General features: G+C 59.7%; 2 protein-coding genes across 13 annotated transcripts in view; both read right to left on the bottom strand.

Moving 5' to 3' along the window:
- The window catches only part of COL20A1 (collagen type XX alpha 1 chain), a 42,105-nt gene extending 41,579 nt beyond the window's left edge, over positions 1 to 526 (bottom strand). For both annotated transcript variants that reach the window (XM_054467264.1, XM_054467263.1), the window contains exon 1: positions 436 to 526. The gene's annotated coding sequence lies outside the window, so the exon portion shown is untranslated. The remainder of the gene's footprint in view (positions 1 to 435) is intronic.
- A 3,433-nt stretch (positions 527 to 3,959) lies between these two features.
- Positions 3,960 to 22,669, bottom strand: ARFGAP1 (ADP ribosylation factor GTPase activating protein 1). Of its 11 annotated transcripts, none has more exons than XM_054467254.2 (14): positions 22,423 to 22,556; positions 19,717 to 19,780; positions 19,156 to 19,265; positions 18,705 to 18,876; positions 18,051 to 18,151; positions 17,182 to 17,268; positions 15,673 to 15,769; positions 13,314 to 13,370; positions 11,692 to 11,724; positions 10,666 to 10,695; positions 9,639 to 9,695; positions 8,388 to 8,447; positions 7,664 to 7,740; positions 3,960 to 6,170 (listed from the first exon to the last, which is right to left on the bottom strand). In XM_054467254.2, the coding sequence occupies exons 2-14, from the start codon at positions 19,774 to 19,776 to the stop codon at positions 5,861 to 5,863; spliced, it is 1,251 nt and encodes a 416-aa protein (XP_054323229.1). In that variant the 5' UTR covers positions 19,777 to 19,780; positions 22,423 to 22,556; the 3' UTR covers positions 3,960 to 5,860. The 11 variants fall into 11 exon arrangements, with proteins under 11 accessions (XP_054323229.1, XP_063515369.1, XP_063515371.1 ...); XM_063659299.1 differs by lacking the exon at positions 22,423 to 22,556 and adding an exon at positions 21,913 to 22,401; XM_063659301.1 differs by lacking the exon at positions 10,666 to 10,695 and having other exon boundaries at positions 21,913 to 22,669.
- Positions 22,670 to 24,459: the final 1,790 nt, after the last annotated feature.

The raw sequence follows: 24,459 nt of genomic DNA, 5'->3' as shown, positions 1-24,459 counted from the left end.
ACCTGTGGGCTGGGCTCCCGATCTGATCACAGAGGCACCAGTGGGCAGCCCGAGTGCCCCCAAGTCCCTGGATCCTCCCATCCCAGAAACCTGGCTTGACTCAGTGGGACCCCTGCCAGGACCACAGGCATCCAGCCTGAAGTGCAAGCCGCTCTCTGCTCCATGTGCACCCTCCTTGTTCCCCCACGGCCCTGCATGTTGTCTGAGACCCCCAGAAGGGAGCCCTTGGTGAGAGCTCAGGCAGCCCCGGGCTCCCACTGCCCCGGCCCCTCCTGGCCACACCCTGTGCTGGGCACCCCGGTCCTGTGGCCCACAGGGGCACTTGGCCTCTATCTAGACTTTTCTGAAAGTCAGTCATCCTCAGATCGCAGGCTGAGTGGATCTCCTGGCAGCCCCTTATCCACTCGGCCTCAGGACCACAGGGAAGTCACCCACCTCCTCCTACTCCTGGGACCCCAGTCCTCTTTCCTGGGGTGCGCTGTTCCACTCTGGTCCTGCTGTGGCCACAGGAAGGCTGGAGCTTATGAAAGGCTTCTCCTCCACGGAAGTCACTGCCCCAGCCCACCCCCCGACCCACCCCTTGGCCTGCCTCTCTCTCCTCCCCTCCCTTTGCCCTCCACCCTTCCTGTCTGCTGCCCCGGGCATCTCTCCAAGAACGGGGACCACAAAGATCCCAGCATGAAGGACCCTACTGCACAGCAGGGCAGGGTCCCACCAGTGAGGAGGCAGGGACTGCACGGCCCAACACTTTTACTCCTCACTCCCAGAGGGTCCATCCTGCAAGGAGGGGCTCACAGGGAAAGCCACTCAGATGCCAAGGCCGCCACGTGTGGGCGCTGGACACTAGGGGCTCTGGCTGCCCACTGTGGGGAGCAGGCTGCAGTGGCACCTGGACCCCCACCCATGTGGTCACCCTTCCCCTCCCCCAGTATGCCCTCCCAAGCCCATCCTGAAGGCTGCCACCACCCAACCCACTTTGCAGACTGGTGCCGGTAACCAGAGCTTCACCAGGTACCCAGGCCTGGAAAACAGGCCCCTGACCCGACGGGAGCCTGGGCTGCTCCCAACTGGACCAGCCCAACACTGGCCCTGCCCCTGCCCTGGCCCTGCCCCTGCCCTGGCCCCGCCCCTGTCCCACCCCTGCTGTGACTTAAGGCCCCACCTAGGCAGCATGGAGTCCCGTAGCACCTGCCGGCTATAAAGGGCCTGCCGCTCACAGCTGTCCCTGCCCCGGGACTGCCTGGGTGGTTACAGATGCACCCCAGCAGCCCTTGCCCAATGACTGGGTGGTGACGCAAGTGTGGGCGTCCCGGCCTCGCTGCACAGCCTCCTGAGAAACTCACTGTCCACAGCTCAAGGTGGATCCGGCCAAGGCATCTGCCTCCCGGATAGACCCGAGTGCACCCAAATACCTGTCCCCACCTCTGCCTTTAAGGACCCCAGCCTAATACCACGCGTCGCACGGGTGCTTCAGGGCCACTGGAGGCAGCTGTCGGCCTTGTGAGCCCAGTCCCCAAGCCCATGCCTCCTCTGCACTCAGGACAGTGTGAAAGGGCCAGCCCCCTCGAGGCCTCCCAACCCTGGGTTGCCTGAGGCCTGAGGGAGGATGAGCTTCTGCCTCTCCCGACTCTGCCTGCTGCTCTGGTAGCTGAAGAGAAACCACTTGGCCTGGCCCCAGGCTCAGCCTCCAGAGGCAAGAGACGAGCTGGAGGTGCTCGATGAGAGGCCAGCACTGGCACAGCGGCCACAGAGGAAGAGGTGACACCTGCTGGAGGCAAAGGCCCAGGCTGGATGCTGCGGAGGAGAGGGGCCAACCTCTCCACCACCTCCCCGGATCCCTGGGCCACACCGATTCGGATTCAGGATACACCTCTTCATGAGCACCTCCTTTTTCTCGAGACGGAGTCTCGCTGTTGTCACCTGGGCTGGAGAACAATGCCGCAATCTTGGCTCACTGTAAGCTCAGCCTCCCGGATTCCAGCAATTCTCCTGCCTCAGCCTCAGGAGCAGCTGAGATTACAGGCACCCACCACCACACCCAGCTAATTTTTGTATTTTTAGTAGAGATGGGGTTTCACCATGTTGGCCAGGCTGGTCTCGAACTCCCGACCTCAGGTGATCCACCCGCCTCGGCCTCCCACAGTGCTGGGATTACAGACGTGAGCCACCGCACCCGGCCCATGGCCACCTCTTGCACAGCCCATCCACCAACTGGCTGTCCCGGGGGAGCTGCCTGGGAGATGGTGTCAGGTCGTTGCCGTGACGGGCTCCCAGGGGGCCGGTGGTGCCTGCAGTCCTGGCCACGGCCAGCGGAGGGCGCCCAGCCTGGCAGAAGGGCACCAGGCACCGGGCACCAGGCACCAGGCACCGGGCGCAGGGGTGCAGCCCCGGCTCACAGGCTCCTGGGACCATGTGTGTGCACCCACATCCCACACATGCAAGCCAGCGTCAGGGTCATCACAGACCAGGCAGTCAGGCACTCAGCACTCCCGACTCATGAAATGTGAGCTCCACAAGGGCGGACCCGTCTGCCTTTTCACCCCGCCCCTGCTCCTGGACACCTGAAGCCTCTGCAGCACCCCTCAGACTACTTGGCAGTGATCTGGCTCAGGCAGGGCCGGCGAGCTGCCTGGGTCACGAATGACAAAGGGACAGGACAGAACCTGGGTCGGCCACTGTCCTCTCCTCACCAGGGTACTGTGGCCTCACTGAGGCCCCAATCCCACAGGAACTCCCGGCATGCTTGCGGCCAGTCACACATCACCCGGTTCCAGGTGGGATCCCAGGCCCAGAGGTCCCAGAATTGGGGACATGGCCCCAGGGGCCTCCTATGCAGCCTCCAGCCCCCGAGAAGCCTCAGTGATCTGGGGACTGATCTCCAACTCCCGTCTAACTGTTGGCTGGGTCAGAACAGAGCAGGGCCAGGCCCCACGGCCGTCAGCCTCACCCAGCCCCCTCTGTCGGCCAGCGATGAAGGCTCACAGGGCAGGGCTTGTCCCCGGGAGGCTCAACAGGGACAGCAACGCCAGCGGGCATGATGAGTGGGTGGCCAGGCAAAACCCAGTGCACTTAGAAAAGTTTCGGGAAGGGCAGAAGCTGGCCTTGAGCACCCACTGGGTCACGCCAGTATCTGAGAACAGACAGCAGAGGCTGGCTCAAGGGAAGGGACGGGTGGCAGAAGGTGCCCAGCGTGGTCAGCCTGGACTCCTGGAGCCACAGTGGGGGAACTGCATGCTGGGCCAGGAGCTGTGCAGCATCACTGCCTATGCCCCACCAAGCTGGCCAGAGACCGAGACCAGGCTTCAGCCAAGAACGGACTCCAGGCCCGCAAAGCCTGGGCTGGGACCCGCCACTTTCGTCTTCCCCATCCAGCAGTTCTGGCCTCAGCCCACCTGCCCTAAAGCGCTGCCCCAGAGAATGACGACCCTTGGGAGCTGCCCAGTTGAGACACACAGACTCCAGGACCTCTGTGGGCCTCTCTTGGCTACAACCACCCTCCTTGCCCTCCAACCCAAGTATCAGATGGCACCTTGGGTTTCCTGGATATGGACTGGGATCGTCCCCAGCATGGGGGGGTGCTGAATCTCTGGGAGGGGCAGGAGCCCTCCTAGACACAGGCCCTGGTGCCATCCTCTACTACAGGAGCCGCTGCCCACCTCCCCAGGCCAAGGGTCACTGGACCCCAACACAGTGTCTCGCTGGCCAGCCAAAGGCACATGCCAGGACCCCTTAACCTCTTCCCTGGCTGGGTCATCCAGCTGCCTGCTCCCCTACTCCCCAGAAGCTCTGGCTCAGATGGGGTGATGCCAGGGCCTCCCAGGAGGGCTAGATGGAGGGGGCCAGGAGCAGTGAGGGAGCCCGCCCATGATTCCTAGTGTCCCACCCCTGCCTTCCTGGGGATCCCATGACCCTACTCGCACAGCCCTGGAAGTGGCCCCTTGGGATGCACCCAGATGTTCTGCGTGTTCCCGTATGCTTTATTGGAATGCTGGCAGGTCCGTGCCTTCCACACGGGCCCTCACACACAGCCAGGAGAGGCCCAAGCACCGGTCCCAGGCCCACCTGCCCGCACCCGCAGAAGGGAAAGGCCGTCACCCTCCGTGGACAGGGTCTTGGCCACCACATCCACCTTCTGAAGGTGGCCCAGACACCTCCACGCTGCTGACTGCACTTCCCATCAAAGGGGACTCCCTGGGGCAGAGTGGGCCGTCCCCCTACCCCCGAGGAAGGCACCCTCCTGGGCGGGGACAGACCTTGGCTCCATGCTGCCAAGTCAAGGTGCTGACGTGGAAACAGGCACATGGAACACCACAACCCACTGTCCAGGGTGGAGTCCACCCCTCCTCGGAGCACTCAGCCCACCAGGGTCCAAGCAGCCCTCGGTAGACACCATGCGGCCGCCCACGTCTCAGCTTGGAGAAAGACACGCAAAGACCTCCACGCTCAGCTCTCAGGGGCTGGCTTCCTGGGCCCTTTGTGCTGGCCGCTTTCCCGGTGGCTTCTCAGCACCCTGAGCCTCTGATCCCCCGCCTCTGACCTCAGGTTCAACTACAGCAGGTGGCTGCTTCGGTGATCAAATCCCTCCGTGGCAGCCAAGGACACCGGCCCTCCACACCAGCTACCGAGAGGGCTGGTGCCCACAGGGAGGACCGGGCACCAGGAAGGCTCGCTGAAATCTCGGTCCCATCCTGTTCCGCAAGTCGCTGAGTCCCTAGGGTGGGACGAGCACAGGGGCTGAAGGGCCCAGGCTGCTCCAGGAGCGCTGCAGACGGCGACCAGCAAGTGGGGCGACCAGGAGCGTGGCCAAGGCTACAGTGATGAGCACGGTGGCAGGGAAGAGAGCACCTCACACACAAACTGCACGAGCTTCGGGCGCATGCATGGCTGGCCAAGACCCAGGGTCACACGGGGCGGACAAGGGAGACGAGTAATACGTGGCAGCACATCATCCTGTCCTCGGGGAGGTGAGGGTTGGCATGTGGCGGGCACCAGTCTGCAGGGCAGCCCAATCCTGGGGCTGGAGCTTCCCTAGGCCCAGGCACCACGCACAGGCATCCCCTGCTCAGCTCCTGAACCCGGACCCTCCTGCCTCGCCACGTCTGCTGTCGCACCCTCCTGCATCAGGGCCGAGGGCCCACTCTGCGCTCTTTTTTTTTCCAGGGTGTTCCAGGATGGTCAAGTTCCAGCACTGAGAACAGCTCAGGTGTGGGTGTGGCTATTGTGGAGACTGTGTCTGGTGAACTTGGTGGTTGGACAGTGCTGATGCAGGGGAGCCACAGAGGGTTATGACTGACGCGGGTTTGACAGCACAGGCCCAAGCAGGCGTGGACTCGGGAGCCGAGGGTGACCAGATGGCAGTGTGAGCGCCAGTATCATTTTCAGCATTTCCATCTTTACCACTTCAGTCACTCTCTTCAAAAAGAAAGAACTAGAGCAAACCCAAAGTTAAATATCTCAACGAGAAGGGACACCTCACGTCGCTGACAGCTTGGCACGTGGCTGGTCCCAGGCCCCAGAGATACCGCGTAGTGAACTGGCCGCTGGAACGCAGTCACAGGGCTCTGTGCTGCAGCCCACCTCCCAGCAAGCCATGCAGAGCCCCTGCCTTGAGTCCAAGAATGCCTGGGGGAGCGTGGGACGGGACGGCCCCCGCACAGGCTGGCCAGCAAGCCGCCCCCACGCACCGAGACTCCCCACGCGCAGGCGGCACAAACCCGAGTCTCCCTAGGGTCCTGCCTCCGGAGACGCTGTCCTCACACTGCAGTTGCTGATTCTTGGGTCAAATGGAAGGAGGAACGACGAGGGCAGAGTGCAAACACGAAGTCGCCCGGGGGCGCTGGGGACAGGGGCGCAGTGGGCCCTACCAGTTCTGGTTATCCCAGCCATCATCAGTGGGCACGGCAGGCGGCACTGCCTTCTTGGTGCCCTCCCCACCCTCCCCGCCGTCGCTGTTGCTGTTCCTGTTGGTGGAGGCCGAGCCCCACACCTCCCAGCTGTCCGAGCTCCTCCTCTCGGTGGAGGTGTCCGCGCACGTCCAGCTGTCGCTGCTCGGGGACTTGCGGGCCTTGGTGGGCTCAGCACTTCCAAAGGTCTCCCAGAAGCTCTGGTCTATGGTGCTGTTTTGGAAGTGGTCTGGACCGCTGTTCTGATAACTGTGGCCCTCCGAGGGGCTTTTAAAGAGACAGAAGGGGGACTCTGAATGACTGTTACTCAGTCCACCACTGGGAATTCTGTGCCCCCGAGAGCTCTGCACTTGGACAGTGACTGCCTTCCCAGGCCAGCGCTCGGGGTCCACAGCAGCCCCACCAGGCGGGAGCTGTTTCTCCCGCTTCAGAGCAGACGAAACTGCTGGGGAGCAGGAGAACCAGGGCCCACTCTTTATCAATCACCCAAACTGGCGGATAGTTTTACAGAAAACTTCCTTTTCCACCAGCTCCAAACTGGCGGATAGTTTTACAGAAAACTTCCTTTTCCACCAGCTCCAAACTGGCGGATAGTTTTACAGAAAACTTCCTTTTCCACCAGCTCCAAACTGGCGGATAGTTTTACAGAAAACTTCCTTTTCCACCAGCTCCAAACTGGCGGATAGTTTTACAGAAAACTTCCTTTTCCACCAGCTCCAAACTGGCGGATAGTTTTACAGAAAACTTCCTTTTCCACCAGCTCCAAACTGGCGGATAGTTTTACAGAAAACTTCCTTTTCCACCAGCTCCAAACTGGCGGATAGTTTTACAGAAAACTTCCTTTTCCACCAGCTCCAAACTGGCGGATAGTTTTACAGAAAAATTCCTTTTCCACCAGCTCCAAACTGGCGGATAGTTTTACAGAAAACTTCCTTTTCCACCAGCTCCAAACTCTGCTGCAATAAAACAGTGGTTTAGCCAAGTGGGGAGGGGCAGGGGCACTTGGCCTCAAGCCGGGACACAGACCCTCCCGAGTGACGCCCTCAGCTATGCTGGCCCCAGACCTGGCCCTGCCCTCTGTCCTCAGCTGCAATCACACCACTGAAAAACCACATACACAGAGGGAGAGAAGGGACGTGGCGTCTGCAGGGAAAATTTGGGCCCACCTAGGGGGCAGTGCATCTGTGCCCACCAGGGCTGGCCTCTCAGTAGACAGCACAAGGCCAGGCCCGATGAGATCCCCAGTGGTTCCCCTGTTGGGGTCAGAGGCTGAGAACAGCAGCCAGCTTCCAGCAGAAGCGCCTGGGGTGCCCAGTGCTAAGGGCAGAGCTGGACATGGGGCCCAGGACAGGTCTCTGGGGCCCCAGCCTTCCTGTCCCCTGGCCCCCCACCTGCTCCACCCACCCAGAGTCTGGGAGACAGAGGAACAGCAGAGCAGTGCCAGCTCCTCCTACGTGGGGGTGTGTGGGTGAGACCCTCCCTCCCACCCTAGCCTGGGGAGCCCAGCTCCTGCAGGGTTCCAAAGATCACACAGCAGGGCAGAGACAGGCAGGACAGGCCTCTGCAGCTGCAGAGCACTCGGAGAGCCTCCACAGTGCCCCCTCCCCAGCAAAGATGCCAGCCACCTCCCGCAGAGCCTTCCACAGTGCCCCCACCCCTCCCCTCCCCAGCAAGGATGCCAGCCACGTCCCGGAGAGCCTGTGGAGAAGTGGCCAAGGCAGGCGAGTGGGATGCAAGGCCCAGGAGGGGACACGGCGTACCTGTCCAAGGGGCCCTCTGCTTTCCCCGAAAAAAAGGTGGTGACATCCCGCCATCCCTTACTACCGACTCCCTGGACCTGGAAGGAGACAGGAAGAGAGGTTAGGCAGCCTGTCGCGGCACAGGCAGCTTTAGGAGGCCCCCACACACAAGCCGGCACGCGCCGTCCCGCTGAGAAGACCCAGGCAAAATCCAGAAACAAGGGGTGCCTCGCACACACGTACAGACACAGACGGGCACAGCCACTCTGCAGTGGCGCCAGGTGCATGCGGGACATGGCAGCGAGGACAGCCTCGTGCACAGACCTCAAGAGCTCCCACCACATGCTTGGGGGAGAGGAGCGAGGCCTGCTCTTCCCTCCCTGTCTGTCCGCAGAGCACCTCAGGCCAGGAAACAGGACAAAATGCATGCCCCAAATGGCCCGCAGAGCAGTGGGACTGATGGCAGCAAAGATGGCGCTGGCACTTACCGAAGAAAAGGCCAGCAGCAGCAAGATAAGAGCAGAGGGAGAAGTGACAGTTAGTGGCTGACCGGGCCGCAGTGGGCCAAGCTGTTTCCATATCCCTCGGGCCGTCAGGCTGGGCAGCTCTCCTCCCGTCTCAGAGGACAGCGGCCACTGCCGAGCTGGGCTGAGGGCTGCACGGGGCACACCCTGCTCTCACGCCCAGGGCCGTGGAATATGGAGACTGGCTTCGACTGTGCCCGCGTATCTGGCAGGCTCCCTACCTTGGACGCCAACTGAGAGACCCCACTGGACACATCATCAAAAATCTTTCCCTCCTTCACCTGCACGGATGAAGACGGTGGCATTAATGGGGGCGGGAGAGATGAAAGCTTAAAGCTTCAGGAGTGCAGGAATCCCCTGGGTGAGGGCATCCAAAATATCAGGGGCATGTGGATACCCATCAGGCTGAGCCCCAGAAAGTTCTACAGTGGCCCCAAAGGGATTCCAGCATCAAGAGACCATGTCACTGTGAGGCCTGGTGTCTGCAAACATGGCCCCTGCCAGCCACTGCTAACAAATAGCAACGTGACCTGAGGACAGCCCACGCTGCCCCAGGTGGGTCTTCCCCACTTGTCCCAGTCAGGCCCCGAAGGAGGCAGGGAGCTAGCGGGGCTCTTGACCCCCTAGGATGGCAGGCATCATTCCCGTACCAGAGCCTCCTCTGGGCACAGCTCCATGGCCAGCTGTGGGGGTGAGGCAGAGGAACAGAGGTGGGCTGGGGGTGCTGGGCTGGGGGGCCAGCTGTGGGGGTGAGGCAGAGGAACAGAGGTGGGCTGGGGGTGCTGGGCTGGGGGGCCAGCTGTGGGGGTGAGGCAGAGGAACAGAGGTGGGCTGGGGGTGCTGGGCTGGGGGGCCAGCTGTGGGGGTGAGGCAGAGGAACGGAGGTGGGCTGGGGGTGCTGGGCTGGGGGGCCAGCTGTGGCGGTGAGGCAGAGGAACGGAGGTGGGCTGGGGGTGCTGGGCTGGGGGGCCAGCTGTGGGGGTGAGGCAGAGGAACGGAGGTGGGCTGGGGGTGCTGGGCTGGGGGGCCAGCTGTGGGGGTGAGGCAGAGGAACGGAGGTGGGCTGGGGGTGCTGGGCTGGGGGGCCAGCTGTGGGGGTGAGGCAGAGGAACGGAGGTGGGCTGGGGGTGCTGGGCTGGGGGGCCAGCTGTGGGGGTGAGGCAGAGGAAAGGAGGTGGGCTGGGGGTGCTGGGCTGGGGGGCCAGCTGTGGGGGTGAGGCAGAGGAAAGGAGGTGGGCTGGGGGTGCTGGGCCGGGGGCACTGCAAGGGAGGCCCTAGGCCAGGGGAAGGGACCAGCTGGGGGGTCCAAGAGGCGCCCAGGCCCCGAGGAGGACGCCTGTGCTGGAGAGGTGGGGTGTGAGGCCGGGCCTCGCTGAGTCCCAGCTGCTGAACAATCCCCCTGACGCCCCTGACACACTCACGTCCCCCGGAGTGAAGGACTCCAGGCACAACTACCCAGAGCTGCCCATTACCTTCTCCTGCGCAGGCTTGAGGACGTTCTCGTTCAGGCTGTGGCCCAGCTCAGACGCCTGTAGGAAGGGAAGTCACGTGAGCCCCACGACAGCTCCACCACAGGACACGGGTCGGCAGTGGCAGCACAGGCCAGCAAAGGGCAGCGCGAGCCTCACCAGAAGGAGGGAAGGCAGCAGGATACAAGCGCAGGGAACAGGAAACAGGGCTTTGCACACAACACCCGAAGCGCAGTCGGCCGCCACCTCTAGAAAGTGGAGAGCGCGGCCCCCACCAATTCTCGCAGGAAGGTCCCCCTCCAGGGTCCTCCCTCACGTGCCACCATGCGGCTGGTGGGAACATGCCCTGTGGAGCCTGTGCCTGAGGCCAACGCCGGCTGTAGCCACCCCATGCTGACCTGCGACGCCTCTCCTTCCTCCCCAGGCAGGCACCGAGTCCCCCCTGGAGGGAAGAGGGCACGGAGGCTGGGGCCACAGGAAGAAGCTGCTGAGAAAGGAGCTCAGCCTCTCCTGATCCTGGGTCAGTGGCGTCGAGGCCACATGGCCACCTGGGGATGTGGTGTGAGGCCTCCTCTTCCCCCAAAGGCAGGCAGCAGCACGGATCAAAGGCCAGAAAGGGAAGAACTCGTCACAGAGCAAAGATCCTCCCCTTTGCACTGCGTTCAAGGGAGCGCAGGTGGCCAGGAAACCCTGCTCAGCACCTCGGCGCCCAGTGCCCCCGCCCTCCCTCCAGCACCTCCCCAGCAGCAGGCCTGGGTCGGGGGTCTGTGTGTTTTGGAGATGGGGGTCTCATTTTGTTGCCCGGGGGGAGTGCAGTGGTACTGCGCAAGGGTGACAGGCACACACAGCCAAGCCTGATGCAGATCCCCGATCTTAAAGGAGAGCCATGGACCGAGGCCAGGGAGAGGGTCTGAGTGTGTGCACATGTGAGGTGACACAAGACAGTGGCAGCACGCAGGAGGGACAGAGGAAGCCAAGCACATTCTCGGCGGAGATGCGGGCGGCATGCACGAGCAGACACGGGCTTTACCGGCTCCGGCTGCTGCCTGTGACCCCAAAACTTTACGTGACGGCAAGACAGGTTAGGAGAGAGCAAGGTGAGGGCGGCATTAGTAACCAGCAGCGCCTTCGAGCCCGCCGTGGGGCGCCGCAGCACTAAGGCAGCACCGGGCAGGCCCTCAGCAACACAACCCTGGAGCAGCTGCTCCCTGCCCTGGAACTGACCACCACCTTCAGGAACTGCGTGAGCGACTGCACCTCAGGACCCCGGGAGGCCCGCAAAAAAGCCAGACGGGCGTCCCTGCAGCTGGGGGTGGGCACGCGGGGAGACTCCCTCAGAGAGGAAAGGGGGCTATGGGCCACGGGGGTGACGGATGGGCACCTCGTGAGAAAGGACTCCCTCGCCTGGGGGCAAAGGCGTGTCCTAGAGCCATGCACAGCTCCACGCCTGCAGTCCTCAGCTTTCATGGTGAGCCTCACATGGGCACTGCCTCCTGGGTGTGATTCTGAACCCGAGGACAGCCAGATCACAGCCCTGACCACCAAGTGGGGACTGCGGGGCCCCCAGCCACATCCTAAAGAACAAAAAACATGCAAAGGCCTGAGGCCACACTGCCTACAACTGGGGGGAAGCCCTGGCCAGAGCAAAGGGACGCTCCGTCGCCTCAAAGTGCAGATGCATCCTGTGTGCCGCAGGCACAGCACCAACCACAACGGCCCTTCTGGCTGAGCGGCCACCGCCAGCGTGGGCCATCTGCCAAGCCAGGCAGTCCTGCTCCCAACCAGGTAGCCAGCTGCAGTGGCTGCACACCCGGTACCAGCTACCGGTGAACAGGAAACCAGTTTGGCCCTGCAGGCCCTGAGCGGGTCCATGAGGCAGCCACCCGGGCATGAGGAGGGCAACAACATGGCAGGAACACCCCCTTCTACGCTGGGACCCCTCAGCTCTGAGCATGTGGCCTGAGAAGAGGGAACCAGGCAGCTTCAGGTGCTGCACGTGGCGTCAGACTCAGGATAGTGTTAGATGCACCGGGGTCAGAAGCTTCTCCTCTGTTACCTTCTGACTTGCTTGGGATCCAAACTTTGTAGCCTAAAATGAAAAACAAAGACAAGGCTTGAGAGACTTAACACAGACTGCCAGGCCTCCTTCCTCAGGGCCCACAGACTCAGGTCCAGGACTGTCTCTCAATGGCCCCTGGGCTGCCAGCGGCTCTGGGCGAGCCCTATAACTCTGAGATGCCCAGAAGAGCTGCAGCGGGGACTGGATTAACACAAATGCTGGCTTCTCCCTAGAGGGAGGCCAGCCCGGTGTGCTATTGGGGTGAGGGCACATGTGAGCAGTGTGCAAGGCCAGGGAACAGCAGGGCCAACCCCATCCTCCAGACTTCAGGACAGGGCCGGGGCCTGCTGGAGCAGAAGACAGGCTGGGGAAGCCACACCAGCGCTATCTTCAATGGACAGTGCCACCGCCCCAGCCCCATCTACCCCGCTGTGGGGACGGCTCCGTGCCCAGCACAGTCCAGGCACCTCGGTCATTTTCACGCTCTGGGGGAGGAGAAAAGGCCCGGTCGTGACACTCTGGCTGGAAGGTACCTGGGCCTCCCCAGGCCGCAGCCCTCCCGTGGAGACGAGAAAACAGAGGCCCTGGCGGGAACCAGAAGCTGACGCTCAGCAAAGTCACGAGGCCGTGGAAGCTGGAGCATGGACACCTGGCCTGCTGCCCCTTCCAGGGCCCTCCCAGGCCTTCCTCTCCCAGGGAAGACACAGGGCCAGAGTGACCACAGGGGCATGTGACAGATGAGCACTGTGACTGGGGAAGACACGGGGCCAAGGTGACCACGGGGACATCTGACAGGTGCGCACCGTGACTGGGGAAGACTCGGGGCCAGGGTGACCACAGGGACATCTTACAGGTGCGCACTGTGACTGGGGAAGACACGGGGCCAGGGTGACCACAGGGACATCTGACAGGCGCGCACTGTGACTGGGGAAGACACGGGGCCAGGGTGACCATGGGGACATCTGACAGGTGCGCACTGTGACTTCTGCTCACAGGAGCCCCACCCTAGGCGCCTTGGCTGCTTGTGTGGGCAGCTGCAGGCACCCAGCTGCCCCGCGCTGCCCTGCTCTGGGCTTCCCCTTCACCTGTAACACCACAGTCCAGCCCCCGGGGGCCCACGCCCCATCCTGGTGTCAGGCCTGCTCTTGGGTCTCTGCCTCATGCTTCACTGTCTGCCCTGACAAAAGCCCCAAATCTTCCCCTCATTTCAGGCTGAGGAGCAGGTGAAAGAGAGAAAATGCTACCAAAACACGACTTGAGCCCCAGAAGAAGCTCCAGGGCACAGGGTGCCCGAGGCCTGCCCTGCTTGGTTATGGTGGAGTCTAGGAATCAATGGGGCTCACATCTCCCTCACTTTCATCAGGGCAGGACCCCTTTGCCAGCGGCTGGTCTGACACAGGAGCGGCTCCTGACAGCCTGGGCTGCTGTGTTCCTGTAGAACCTCCAAGGCCTCGGGACCACCCTGGCTGGTACTGCGTTGGCACAGCCCATGGTTAGAGCACCCAGAAACCCTCTGTGTCCCACATCCCTTCTGCAGCTCCCAGAACCCCAGGCCAGCAGCGGCCAGTGTCCCGAGGGCCTGGTGGGGACAGTGTGGCATGGCGGGGACAGTGACTTACGCCCTCCTTGGCTGCCGAGGCAAACCGGCTGGCTCCAGTGGTGAAGCTGCTCCAGCCCTGAGGGAGGCGACAAAGAGCAGCCACATCAGGACTGGGACCTAGGAACCCGGCGCTCAGCAGAGTATCTCAGCGAGGAAGAGGACCAAGGCAGAGGCTGCCCCAGGCCCCCGCCCCGTCCTGACCCCACCGCGCCTGCTTCTCCAGGCTGCTGGAGGAGTGCAACTGGACCCAGGGCACAACAGACACGCACCCTCTACCCCCACCTCACCAACTGCAGTGCTCCCAACACAGCGCAAACCAGCCTCCCGTAGCTCCCACCACCCTCAAGAAGCCCACGCTGCAGGGCAGGACCCCTCCCCACGGCTGGCGCTCCCTCCTGCCTCCCTAGAGGAACAGGCAGAGGTGAGGCGTGTGGGGTCACGACCACCATAACCTGCTCTCCTTCATCTATGCTCAGGGTTTCCTTCTGAGCCTCCCAGGATAATTAAAGCTATTTAGAAAAATAAATGTCTCATTTCAATCCAACTCACCCTCTTCCTCCTAAAGGAGGACCCTCACTTGAGAGATCACCAAGCTGAGCCGCCTTCCCCAGAGAGCAGATTCCCAGCAAAAAGCAGCAGAAGGGCGGGCCACAAAAATGAAGCCCACACACAGGCTGGAAAAATGCGCTTTTCTTCCCTAAAGATGTAGCAATGACTGCAAGAGCAAGCAACCATGGCCGTCAGTGGCCAGAGGTGCAGCCAGGCCACCCCGAGCGACTGGAAGCTCCACACACTTGGGGGCTCCCAACACTCAATGGCAGGGCTCCTTGCAGATGAAGACATCCGTTTTAAACCTGCTTATTTTCAGTTAACTACTTTGAAGATATTGTCATGTTAGTATTAAAAAGCCCTTTCTGGCCAGGCGTGGTGGCTCATGCCTGTAATATCAGAACTCTGAGAGGCTAAGCAACTCGAGAGGCCCAGGTGGGAGGATGGCTTGAGCCCAGGGTTCCAGGCCACAGTGAGCTATGATTATGCCACTGTACTCCAGCCCTGGCAACAGAGCAAGACCCGTCTCCAAAAAAAACAAAAACAAAAACAAAAAACAAAATAAGCCCTTCCTTGGCTCTCAGCGCAAGCTCCCATTTAAGCGGCCCCTGTGGCCAAAGGCTGAGGTTGCTGGTGTCACAGACAACAATGCTGCGATGAATAAAAATCTTTTTTTTTTTTTTTTGAGATGGAGTCGTACTCTGTCGCCCAGGCTGGAGTGCAATGGTGCTATCTCGGCTCTCTGCAACCTCCGCCTCCCGGGTTCAAGCAATTCTCCTGCCTCAGCTTTCTCAGTAGCTGGGGCTACAAGGCACATGTCACCCCGCCTAGCTAATTTTTATATTTTTTTAGTAGAGACTGGGTTTCGCCACATTGGCCAGGCTGGTCTCGAACTCCCGACCTCAGGTGATCCACCCGCCTCGGCCTCCCCAAGTGCTGGGATGACAGGCCTGAGCCACCGCGCCTACAAAAATCATTTTTTAAAGATGGTAAAAATTTCCTTGGAAAATGAAAGTGGAACAAAATGTATTCCCGTTAATAGCAAAATGGCAACAAGCCCAGGGTGTCATACTCTGAACATCTGACCTGGAGCTTCCAGGCATCCCCAGACCAGAAACGGCCCTGAGTGACCTCAGGCAGCGCCCGAGCAGCTTCCCAGCGCTGCCAGAGCCCCAAGCACAGAGCCTGCTTCCCAATGCGTGTAGTACTCCCATCTGCAGAGAACCTGGCCAAGTGGCTGCCGTCAGAGTCCTTGGGTTCCTTGGAAGAATGGCCGTTGTTAGATTTGAAATACACACATTTTGTGTTAGAAGTAAGTGATGGCCGGGCACGGTGGCTCACTCCTGTAATCCCAGCACTTTGGGAGGCCGAGGTGGACAGATCACCTGAAGTCAGCAGCTCGAAACCAACCTGGCCAACCTGGTGAAAACCCATCTCTACTAAAAATACAAAAATTAGCCCGATGTGATAGTGGGCGCCTATAATCCCAGCTACTCAGGAGGCTGAGGCAGGAGAATCACTTGAACCTGGGAGCCAGAGGTTGCAGTGAGCTGAGATCGCACCACTGCACTCCAGTCTGCAGCCTGGGCGACAAAGCAAGACTCCGTCTTAAAAAAAAAAAAAGAAGTGATTGAATACATTTGGGATCTGAAAAATTTAAGCCACATTTTTGCAAGAAAACGTCGCTGAAGGTAAGGGAAGGGTCCTTAGATCAGAACAAGGCAAAGAGCACATGTTCCAGGACTGCCACACTGCCCACTATGGCACGTTGTGCCCTCAGGCCGGGGTCTGCCCATGGGAGATGCTCTGCAGGGCCCCCAAGTCCTCACCGAGTACAGGGAGGACATGGCGTTGTTGAGGAAGTCATCTTCTTTCTTCTGAGGCGGTGGCGTGTTCCCAAACCCCACGTAGCGATTCCCCTGGGCCCTGAAAACAAAGCGGACAAGAGGCCGAAGATGCTGGCACGAACCCTGCTCCTCCTGAAGGCGTGGGGCCCTGAACGGAGGCAAGGCTGGGGCTCTGGGGTATGTGCCAACGTCCCCATGCACAGGATGTGCACGCTGCCTCCTGTGGCAGCAGGAGCCTTGGCAGCTCCCAGGCAGCAGAGAGATGTGCTTTCTGCTCATTTAAAAAGACCCTCCTGCCACATCACCACAGGGTCCCCAGCAAGTCCCCAGACCCAGTCACAGAAGTACTAGAAGAAGGATCAAAACAACTTAATATGACAGCTTTGGAGATAAAAATTCATTTATAGGTCCAGCAGATTCCAAGCAGAAAATGTGTTATGCTTTTCTTCTAAGTGTTAGCTCTTCTCCACACCCAAGACCCCCAATTCACACCTGGGCAGCTGGGGCTCACCGCAATACACCCAAGACCCCCAATTCACACCTGGGCAGCTGGAGGTCACTGCAATATACCTAAGACCCCCAATTCACACCTGGGCAGCTGGGGCTCACTGCAATACATCTAAGACCCCCCAATTCACACCTGGGCTGGCTGGGGCTCACTGCAATACACCCAAGACCCCCAATTCACACCGGGCTGGCTGGGGCTCATTGCAATACACCCAAGACACCCAATTCACACCTGGGCAGCTGGGGCTTACTGCAATACACCTAAGACCCCCAATTCATACCTGCGCAGCTGGGGCTCAATGCAATACACCTAAGACCCCCAATTCACACCTGGGCAGCTGGGGGTCACTGCAATACATCTAAGACCCCCCAGTTTACACCTGTGCTGGCTGGGGCTCACTGCAATACACCCAAGACCCCCAATTCACACCAGGCTGGCTGGTGCTCACTGCAATACACCCAAGACCCCCAATTCACACCTGAGCAGCTGGGGCTCACTGCAGTACATCTAAGACTCCCCAATTCACACCTGGGCTGGCTGGGGCTCACTGCAATACACCCAAGACCTCCAGTTCACACCAGGCTAGCTGGGACTCACTGCAATACACGCAAGACCCCCAATTCACACCTGGGCTGGCTGGGGCTCACTGCAATACACCTAAGACCCCCAATTCACACCTGGGCAGCAGGGGCTCACTGCAATACACCTAAGACCCCCAATTCATACCTGCGCAGCTGGGGCTCACTGCAATACACCCAAGACCCCCAATTCACACCCAGACAGCTGCAGCTCACTGCAATGCACCTAAGACCCCCAATTCACACTGGGCTGGCTGGGGCTCACTGCAATCAGACCCTGCACCACACATGCCTGGGTCCCACACCCACTGCACATGGGAGGCCCCAAGGGAAGCAGCCCTACCCACCAGACCGAACCCTGTGGGTCTGGCCCGCCTGAGGCGTCCCCAGCTCTCAAGTCCTTACCCTTGATAGGAGCCGAGGTCATCATTCAGCCAGTCTTCAAAAGCCTTGTCCGAGGAGGCAGTCACACTCTGCGGCTGGCCAGAGGCTCTGAAACCGAGACTCGAAGGCTGGTAAGGCCAAAACTGGGTGAAGTCTGAGGTAACCCCAGAGGCACCCCCAGAACTATGTGGCCTACATGGGCAGTGCCTTCACGTCACCCCTGAGAGCACCTGAGGCCAGGGTGGCCTTCAGCTCTGAGTGGCTGCTCGGGCTCAGGTGCTGAAAGCCCAGCAATGCCAGCCTCATGGGCAACACGAGAGGCCTCCACAGTGGGCTCTGCGCTCTCCCTGTTGGCAGGAGGCAGCAGGGAGAGGTGGGGCAAGAGGGCCGAGGGTTGCCCGCAGTGCAAAGCCTTCTGTCAGAAGCACCTGGACAGGGCTCCAGATGAGGTGGGGAGGCCTCGTGCTACCTAGTCACCCCACCGGGGACGTTCCCTGCAGTGGGACGTGGGACGCATCCATGACGGGGTCAGTTCAAGGGTGCCAGGGCCAGTGCCACAGGCAGAAGGGCAACTCTGGGGAAGGGGAGAAAACACCCCCGTGAGCAGATGGAGACGTGAATTCCCACAGCGCCACGGCTGACACGGCTGTGTGCACACCTGGAAGGCGTGCGGAGCTTACCTGGGGCACTATCTGAGACAGCTTTATGGGTGTCTAAATGTACTAAAAGCTTGTATTGTTTTGGCAATTTTAAAAAGCTGTTTTTCCCACTGACTTCTGGGAAAAGAGCTGTCACAACAGCAAAGAAGGGGAGAATTCTGTGGGGAAACCCAATCTACTAAGATCAGGGCCCAGTGAAAACTGTACTAAGGCCCCACGAGGAGCAGCTACCGGTGCACCGTGGACGGCAGCGTCCTGGGCTGAGGTGGGGTCCAGTTCTGGGCAGGTGATGATTCCAGAGACCACTCTCTGCCTTCGGCCAGAGCGGCCACCTGACAAAGAGACACAGGGCATGAGAGAGCATAAAGGTGCCTGGCGACGCCCTCGGGCACTGTCGACTCCAGCGACCCCCCACGGCCCGCCTGGAGCACCCGCCACCCGCAGCCTCCTCCCAGCCCCCCTCGATGGCACCTGCTCAGGTGCACAGACCAGGTGTGGATGCAAGACCAGGGCTCACTTTACAATGAACAACAGTGCTGGGGAGCTCCTAGCTGGTGCAGCTCCAACTTCCAACACTGGGTGACCCACCTATTTGGCCTCCAAACTTCTTAGAAACACTGTGCCCAACATGTCACAGAGGCAATAAAGGGTCGCAGCTGCTTTCTCCCCTGGAGGCGGGGAAGGTCTGTCTCTCCCCGCAAGCCATTTGCCTCCCCTCTGGGCAGGAAGCCTCTGCTCCAGGGCGGCGAGTTGTGTGTGGTCCAGTGGGTGTGTCAGAACCAGCAAAAGAACCGACTCCAGAACCACTAAAGGCCACAGTCCAGCTGCCACAAACGGCAGAGCAGCCCCACACCATGGGCAAGAGTGAGTTGGGCCCATCTCTACCTTATCCCTAAAGAGGGCCGCGGCTCTGCTGTTGTACTTCTCCTGCAAGGACCAGCAAGGATCGTAATCCTCCTGAGACTCCAGGAACTCTCGGAACTTAGCATTCCCACCAGCTTTCATCTTCTCAAGCTCAATGTCCTTCCACTTGTCCATAGTCACAGAGCGCACAAAGCTGGAAAGCAGAGGATCGAGCAAATCAACCAGCACCGGGGACACCCAGGGACACCCTCCACCCAGCATCATCCTGAGAATTAGACACAGCAAGCAGCAGCCGCAGGGAGGCCAAGTGGCCAGCAGCTGGAACCCTGTGCCATGGTGTCAATGGAGTGGACACTGGCAATGCAATGGGAGGTGGCCCCCAAGCTTCCCTGGCGTCAGCACCTCCGGTGTCAGGAACAGATGCTGGGGTGGCCGCAGGCTCTCCGCAGAGCTGGAGCGGCAGGACACTGACCTGAGGTGCACCCCAAGCCCGCGGTGTCTCCCCGAGCACTCCAGGCAGATCCAGATGCCGTAGGTCACACTGACCCACTGAGGATTGAATGCGCCACACTCAAAACAAACCTGCAAAAGGGCCACAAGTGACTCACCAGGTGGCTCAGGACAGAGCCCAGGGACCCCAAAGACCTGACAGGTGGCCTCAAGGAGCAAATGCAGAGGGCTGCCCAGGGTGGCCAGGGGTGTGGGTCAGGGCAAGGTGTGAGGGGAAAGAGCCTCCGTGTAATAAAATGTTCAGATGGGAAGACGAGGCGGACCTGTCCTTAGAGCGATGTGACCTGAGAAATGTGGAGGAGCCCCACCCCCGACAGCCAGCACTGATGAGCGCCAGAAATGGCACCACTCTAAGAGCCGGCCACCCAGGCCACTAGCCAGCACAAGCCACGCACGTCCAGAGCCACGCCAACCACCATCCACTGCAGGAGGGTCCCAAAACCACAGGCTCAGAGCACAACTTCCCGGAACTCACTGACCCTGACCAAGGCTTGGGGCGGGGGGGTGGGGGGCAGAGGCTTACGTTATTCTCATCCTGCACCCTGACTTCTTTAAGAACCTTCCTGGTTCTTGGGCTGGCCATGATGCTGCAAAGGAGAAAAACAAACACTTTAAACTTACAAACAAGCTACTCTACAAAAAAGAAAATAACGTCTGTCCAAAAACACCACACAACAGAAAACCTGAGGGGCAATCTGTTGAGCTGCTTGGAAGCCGCGGTCACAGGGCCACTCGCAGCAGGGGGCCGCGGGGACCACTTACTGAAGGATCTGTTCCCCATACCCCCAGGAGGCTCCCAGGCTGCGGCCAGGGCGATGATCAGGAAGACCTATAATTACTGGTGCCACTTTGCTTAAGCTTATTCATCACCAAGACTGCATCATTTATAAAAAGTCCTGTCTTCTAATGGTGAAATTCACAGCAAGGAGTAGTCTTTAAAAACACACACAGATTGGCTGCAAAATTCGATTTTCCACCTAAAAGGCAACACATCACACCTGGGCTGATCACTGCCAACGACAGGGAGCCTAGGGACTCTGCGCTCCACCCTCCCCACCACCTTCCCAACGCAGTACAGGGAGGCTCCCGCCTGTGCCCTGCTGCCTGGAGTGTGTGGAAAGTCCAGCCTGCTGGGGGACCTGCAGTAGGTCCTTCTGGGGCCATTCTGAGGCATGGGGGCGACAGTGTGGCTGCTGCAGGACAAGGAGAGTGGCTTTAGACCATCAGCCCCTGCCACGGTGACCCTAGTGGGACAGCAGCAACAAGGTTTAGGGTGAAGAAAAAACCTATGGATGTCTCTGCAGCTCTCCTAGCTTTACAAAGTACAACTTCAACTGGTGGCCCATCTAATTCAGGACCAGGAAAATTGATATAGTTAAGATTCAAAGCGGGAGGAAGGGGTGGTACCAACCCCAGCGTCAAAGGAGAATGACCCAGTGGCCCCGCACACCACACCACTGAGCAAACTGTAGAAGACAGTCCAGCCTGGAGGCAGCAGACCTGGATCCCTGCCAGCCCATGCCTCAGTGCGTTGTCTCTCTGAGGCTCATCCATCTCTCAATATGAATGGAGCCGTGTGCTGTTCCCTCTACCTCTCACTACACAGACAACACGCTGAACTCTGTAAGCCATGGGAAGCTACACACTTGTGTACTGCTGACCTTCCTAGTGCCAACCCTTCCCTCCTTCACTGTGTTTAAGAGGATTGCGTAGACCAGCTTTCCTATTCACGGTGTAGGCAGAGCTTTTAAAAAACAAAAAAGAAAAATATCTGTCCTATATTTCATTTCTAATCTTAAGTATCCAGAAACAAGGTATTCACGGGGGGGGGGGGGGTCCCAACTCCACAGGGCCAAAGTTTCTAAATTCTGAAGCCCATGACTCCTAGTATTGACCAGTGCCCACCTTAAACCCATTCAAAGTTAGGAAATAAACACCTGTTTTCTGCAGTTCATCAAAACAAAACCAAAAGTTCACCCTGGACTCCCTTTTGCTCCGTAATTCTCTGTGCCTTGTGTAAGAGTGTCCAGGAATCACAGATCATGAGGCAGACATCTGAATGCTCACTCCTGACCGCAGGACTTGGACCCCAGCGTGACTCATTCAGGCGGATACCGTCATCAAACTGAGCATCCACCCATACAGCCCACTGAGGATGGAATAGGGAAAACCTGTGTGGAGAGGTGCCCTGGCGGGGCGGGGAGCGGGGCTGAGCTTATAAGGGCCTCGGGATACATTCTTGTCACAGCAGCCACTGAGGGCCCTGTGCGGAACCACGGCACATGCGGAAGCCACGGCCCGCGGAGAGGAGGTGAGCCGCCAAAGCAGGACGAGACCAATCCAGGTCGCCACACTCGGTCCTGTACTCTTTCCATAGCACCACGCCTGCCCTCAGGGCTTATGTATTGGTCAACAGACACAGGCACACAAAAGTCAGAACCATGAGAAGACGACTTGAATTTCTAACTGTAAAACATACAGGATACTCACAGAACTACCGGAGGGAGAGAATGAGCAAAAAGGAAAGGACTTGGCTTGGATTTAAGAGGAACTCCTCTACGTGACTAATTTTGGATATTCAAGAGCCCTAGTTCCCCGAAATGTTAAAGTTAGTAACACGAAAGCAAATACCTCCTAACCTTCAAAAGTACAAATACGGTTTATCTTGAAAAATAATCCAAAAACTCTGAACACTTGAAACCAAGATGTAAAAATATACCTCCTTCTTAGGACCCTCACTTCTTGGGGGGTGGAAGCCCCACCGGGCTTCAGAGGCCACCTGACTGGGATGTATCCAGGCCGAGTCCTGGGTCCGAAGGAGCTCGGGAAGAGGGTGTTGAAGGGGACGGGCCAGGGTCCTGCCCGCGCCCCGGGAGGCGACGTGCGTGGGCAGGGACCCTCTGGATTCCCGTAACCGGTGGGAGATTCCAGATCCGGGATGCGGGTGGAGGGCAGCTTCGTAGCAAAGGGGGCACGAGGGGCGGGGGGCGGCACGGCGGAGGGGCGGCTGCAGCGGGGCGTCCGCGCGAGAAGGGCCCCGCCGCCCAGCGCCGAGGGAACTGGGGGAGGTCGGGGTGGGCGCCCCCAAGCTCTGGGGCAGCAGCCTCAGGGTGGAGCGGGGTCCGGGTGGAGGAGGCTGCGGCAGGGAGGTCCGCCCGTGAAGGCCGGGGACGACGCCGCGGCAGCCGGGGCCTCAGGCCGAGCCCGCGCCGCCGAGCCGCGCGCTTACCTGGAGGGAGGGGCGGGCAAGGCCGCTGGGGTCAGGCCAGGGCTGGGGTAGGGCCGCCGCACTGCAATGGGGATGCGCCCGGTCGCCCACCAGCCGCCACCAGCTTCCGGCTACGTTGCGCTTTGCAAGGTCTCACGGGAGCCGGCAAGGGCGGGACTTCCGCCTCGGGCCCCAGCCCCTGAGGCGCGCATCCGCCGTGTCGCCATGGGGACGCGCAGCCACGCAGTCCAACTCCCACCTCGGGGCGCGGACCGCAGGTGGTCGTGGTGGCCCCGGAGGACGGCAGCCTTTGGGGGCCGGGTGGGAGAAGCTTCCGTTCATCCGCGGAACCAAGCTGAGGTGCTTCTGGGACGGCGCGTTCACCGGGGGCCGACAACGGGGGCGAGGCGGGCGGGGGCTTGGGGCGGGAGCTCGGGGGCTGGGACGGCCGGGCAGGGGGACGCAGGTAGGAGGACCGGGGGCCATGGAGGACCGGCAGTGGGGCGAGGTCTACGGGGCGGGGGCAGAGGGGCCAGGACAGCCGGGGACCGGCAGGGGGACTCGGGTAGGAAGACTGGGGCAGCGGGCGGCGGGCAGGGAGGCGAGGGTCACAGGCAGTGGGCCTCAGGGGACCGGGGGACCGGCGCGGGGGTGGAGGGTTGCGTCCTGGGACCCATGCTCCCGCCCTGGGGTCTGAGTCTGTCTCCCACCACCCGAGCCTTTGGGCCCTGGTGGGAGGCGGCGGGGTTGAGAGCGTCTGCGGACCCCCACCCCTGCCACGCAGATGCCCCAGAGCGCAGGTGTGCAATGGTGGCACCCGAGTCTGCACTAGGAAGGTACGAAGCTGAAAAAGCGATCACCTGTGGGAGGTTAATTGCAGGTCATTTTTTGTTTTGTTTTTACTTTGTGCTTTTCTGTGCTTTCCATGTATTCCTCCTTGATCTGGGTGACTTTCGAAATGATGGAGAATAAACATTTTTGAGATATAAGCTACACACCGCAAAACGTCCAGTTCAATGAGTTTTGACAAATGCATACCCCCAGGTAACGTCTACCATAGTCAATTATAGAACATTTCCATCAGAGGCAGCCACTGTTCTGATTCCAGTATCCCCATATCTTAGTTTTGTCTGTTCTGGAATATCACACAGAGTCGTGCACTTTTGTGATGGCTGCTTTCCCTTTACGTGATATCTCTGAGATTCAGCCACGTTGCGTGTATCCGTAACTGCCGAGTAGTGTGCCATGGAAAACACGCCACATTCCTTCATTTATTCACACTTTGGACGCTGGGGGGGTGTCTAAGTTTTGGCTAGTATGAATAAAGCTGTCTTGAAAGGTCTTTTTGTAGGCATATTTTTTCTTCCTCTTAGGTAATTACCTAGAAGTGAAATTTCTGGGTCCTGGGTAAGTGTGTATGGAACGTTACTAAAACATGCTGAGTGGTCGGGCGCAGTGGCTCATACCTGTAATCCCAACACTTAGGAAGGCTGAGGCAGGTGGATCACCCGAGGTCAGGAGTTCAAGACCAGCTGGGCCAACATGGCGAAACCCTGTCTCTACTAAAAATACAAAAATTAGCTGGGCTTGGGGGTGCACGCCTGTAATCCCAGCTACTTGGGAGACTGAAGCAGGAGAATTGCTTGAACCCTGGAGGCAAAGGTTACAGTGAGCTGAGATCACTCCACTGCACTCCAGCTTGGGTGACAGAGCAAGACTGCATCTCTAAACAACAACAAAAAGATGGTAAGCATTTCACGCTTCCGCCAGTGATGTGTGAGGTCCAGCTGCTCTGCATCTCTGTCAACACTTGGTATTGTCAGTCTTTTGACGGCAGCAGGCCTTGTGGGTACAAAATGGTGTCTCAGTGTTGTTTATTTGCCCTCAGGAGGGAGTCGCCAGTTCTTGCAGTAAGAAACCACTGGCGTGCATGAAAAGGAGGGGCCAAGGTGATGTGCATAGGCACCAGCAGCATCTACAGAAGTGGCAGTTGGAACAGTGTAGATTTCAGCACCAATCTCGTGGTCAGGACTGTGTGGGTACCATCAGTTCAGAGAG

Source organism: Pongo pygmaeus, chromosome 21 (genome assembly GCF_028885625.2).
Source record: "Pongo pygmaeus isolate AG05252 chromosome 21, NHGRI_mPonPyg2-v2.0_pri, whole genome shotgun sequence".
NCBI lineage: Eukaryota > Metazoa > Chordata > Mammalia > Primates > Hominidae > Pongo > Pongo pygmaeus.
Note: the sequence above shows the minus strand (reverse complement) of the source record. Positions and strands in the feature narration are given on the sequence as shown.

Coding starts and splice junctions, on each gene's coding strand:
- ARFGAP1 (XM_054467254.2), bottom strand. CDS start 19,776: ATGGCCAGCCCAAGAACCAGGAAGGTTCTTAAAGAAGTCAGGGTGCAG. Junction 19,266..19,716: donor GGGTGCAGGATGAGAATAAC/GTAAGCCTCTGC, acceptor GCCCTTTTGCAG/GTTTGTTTTGAGTGTGGCGC. Junction 17,269..18,050: donor CTGCCGTCCACGGTGCACCG/GTAGCTGCTCCT, acceptor TCTCGGTTTCAG/AGCCTCTGGCCAGCCGCAGA.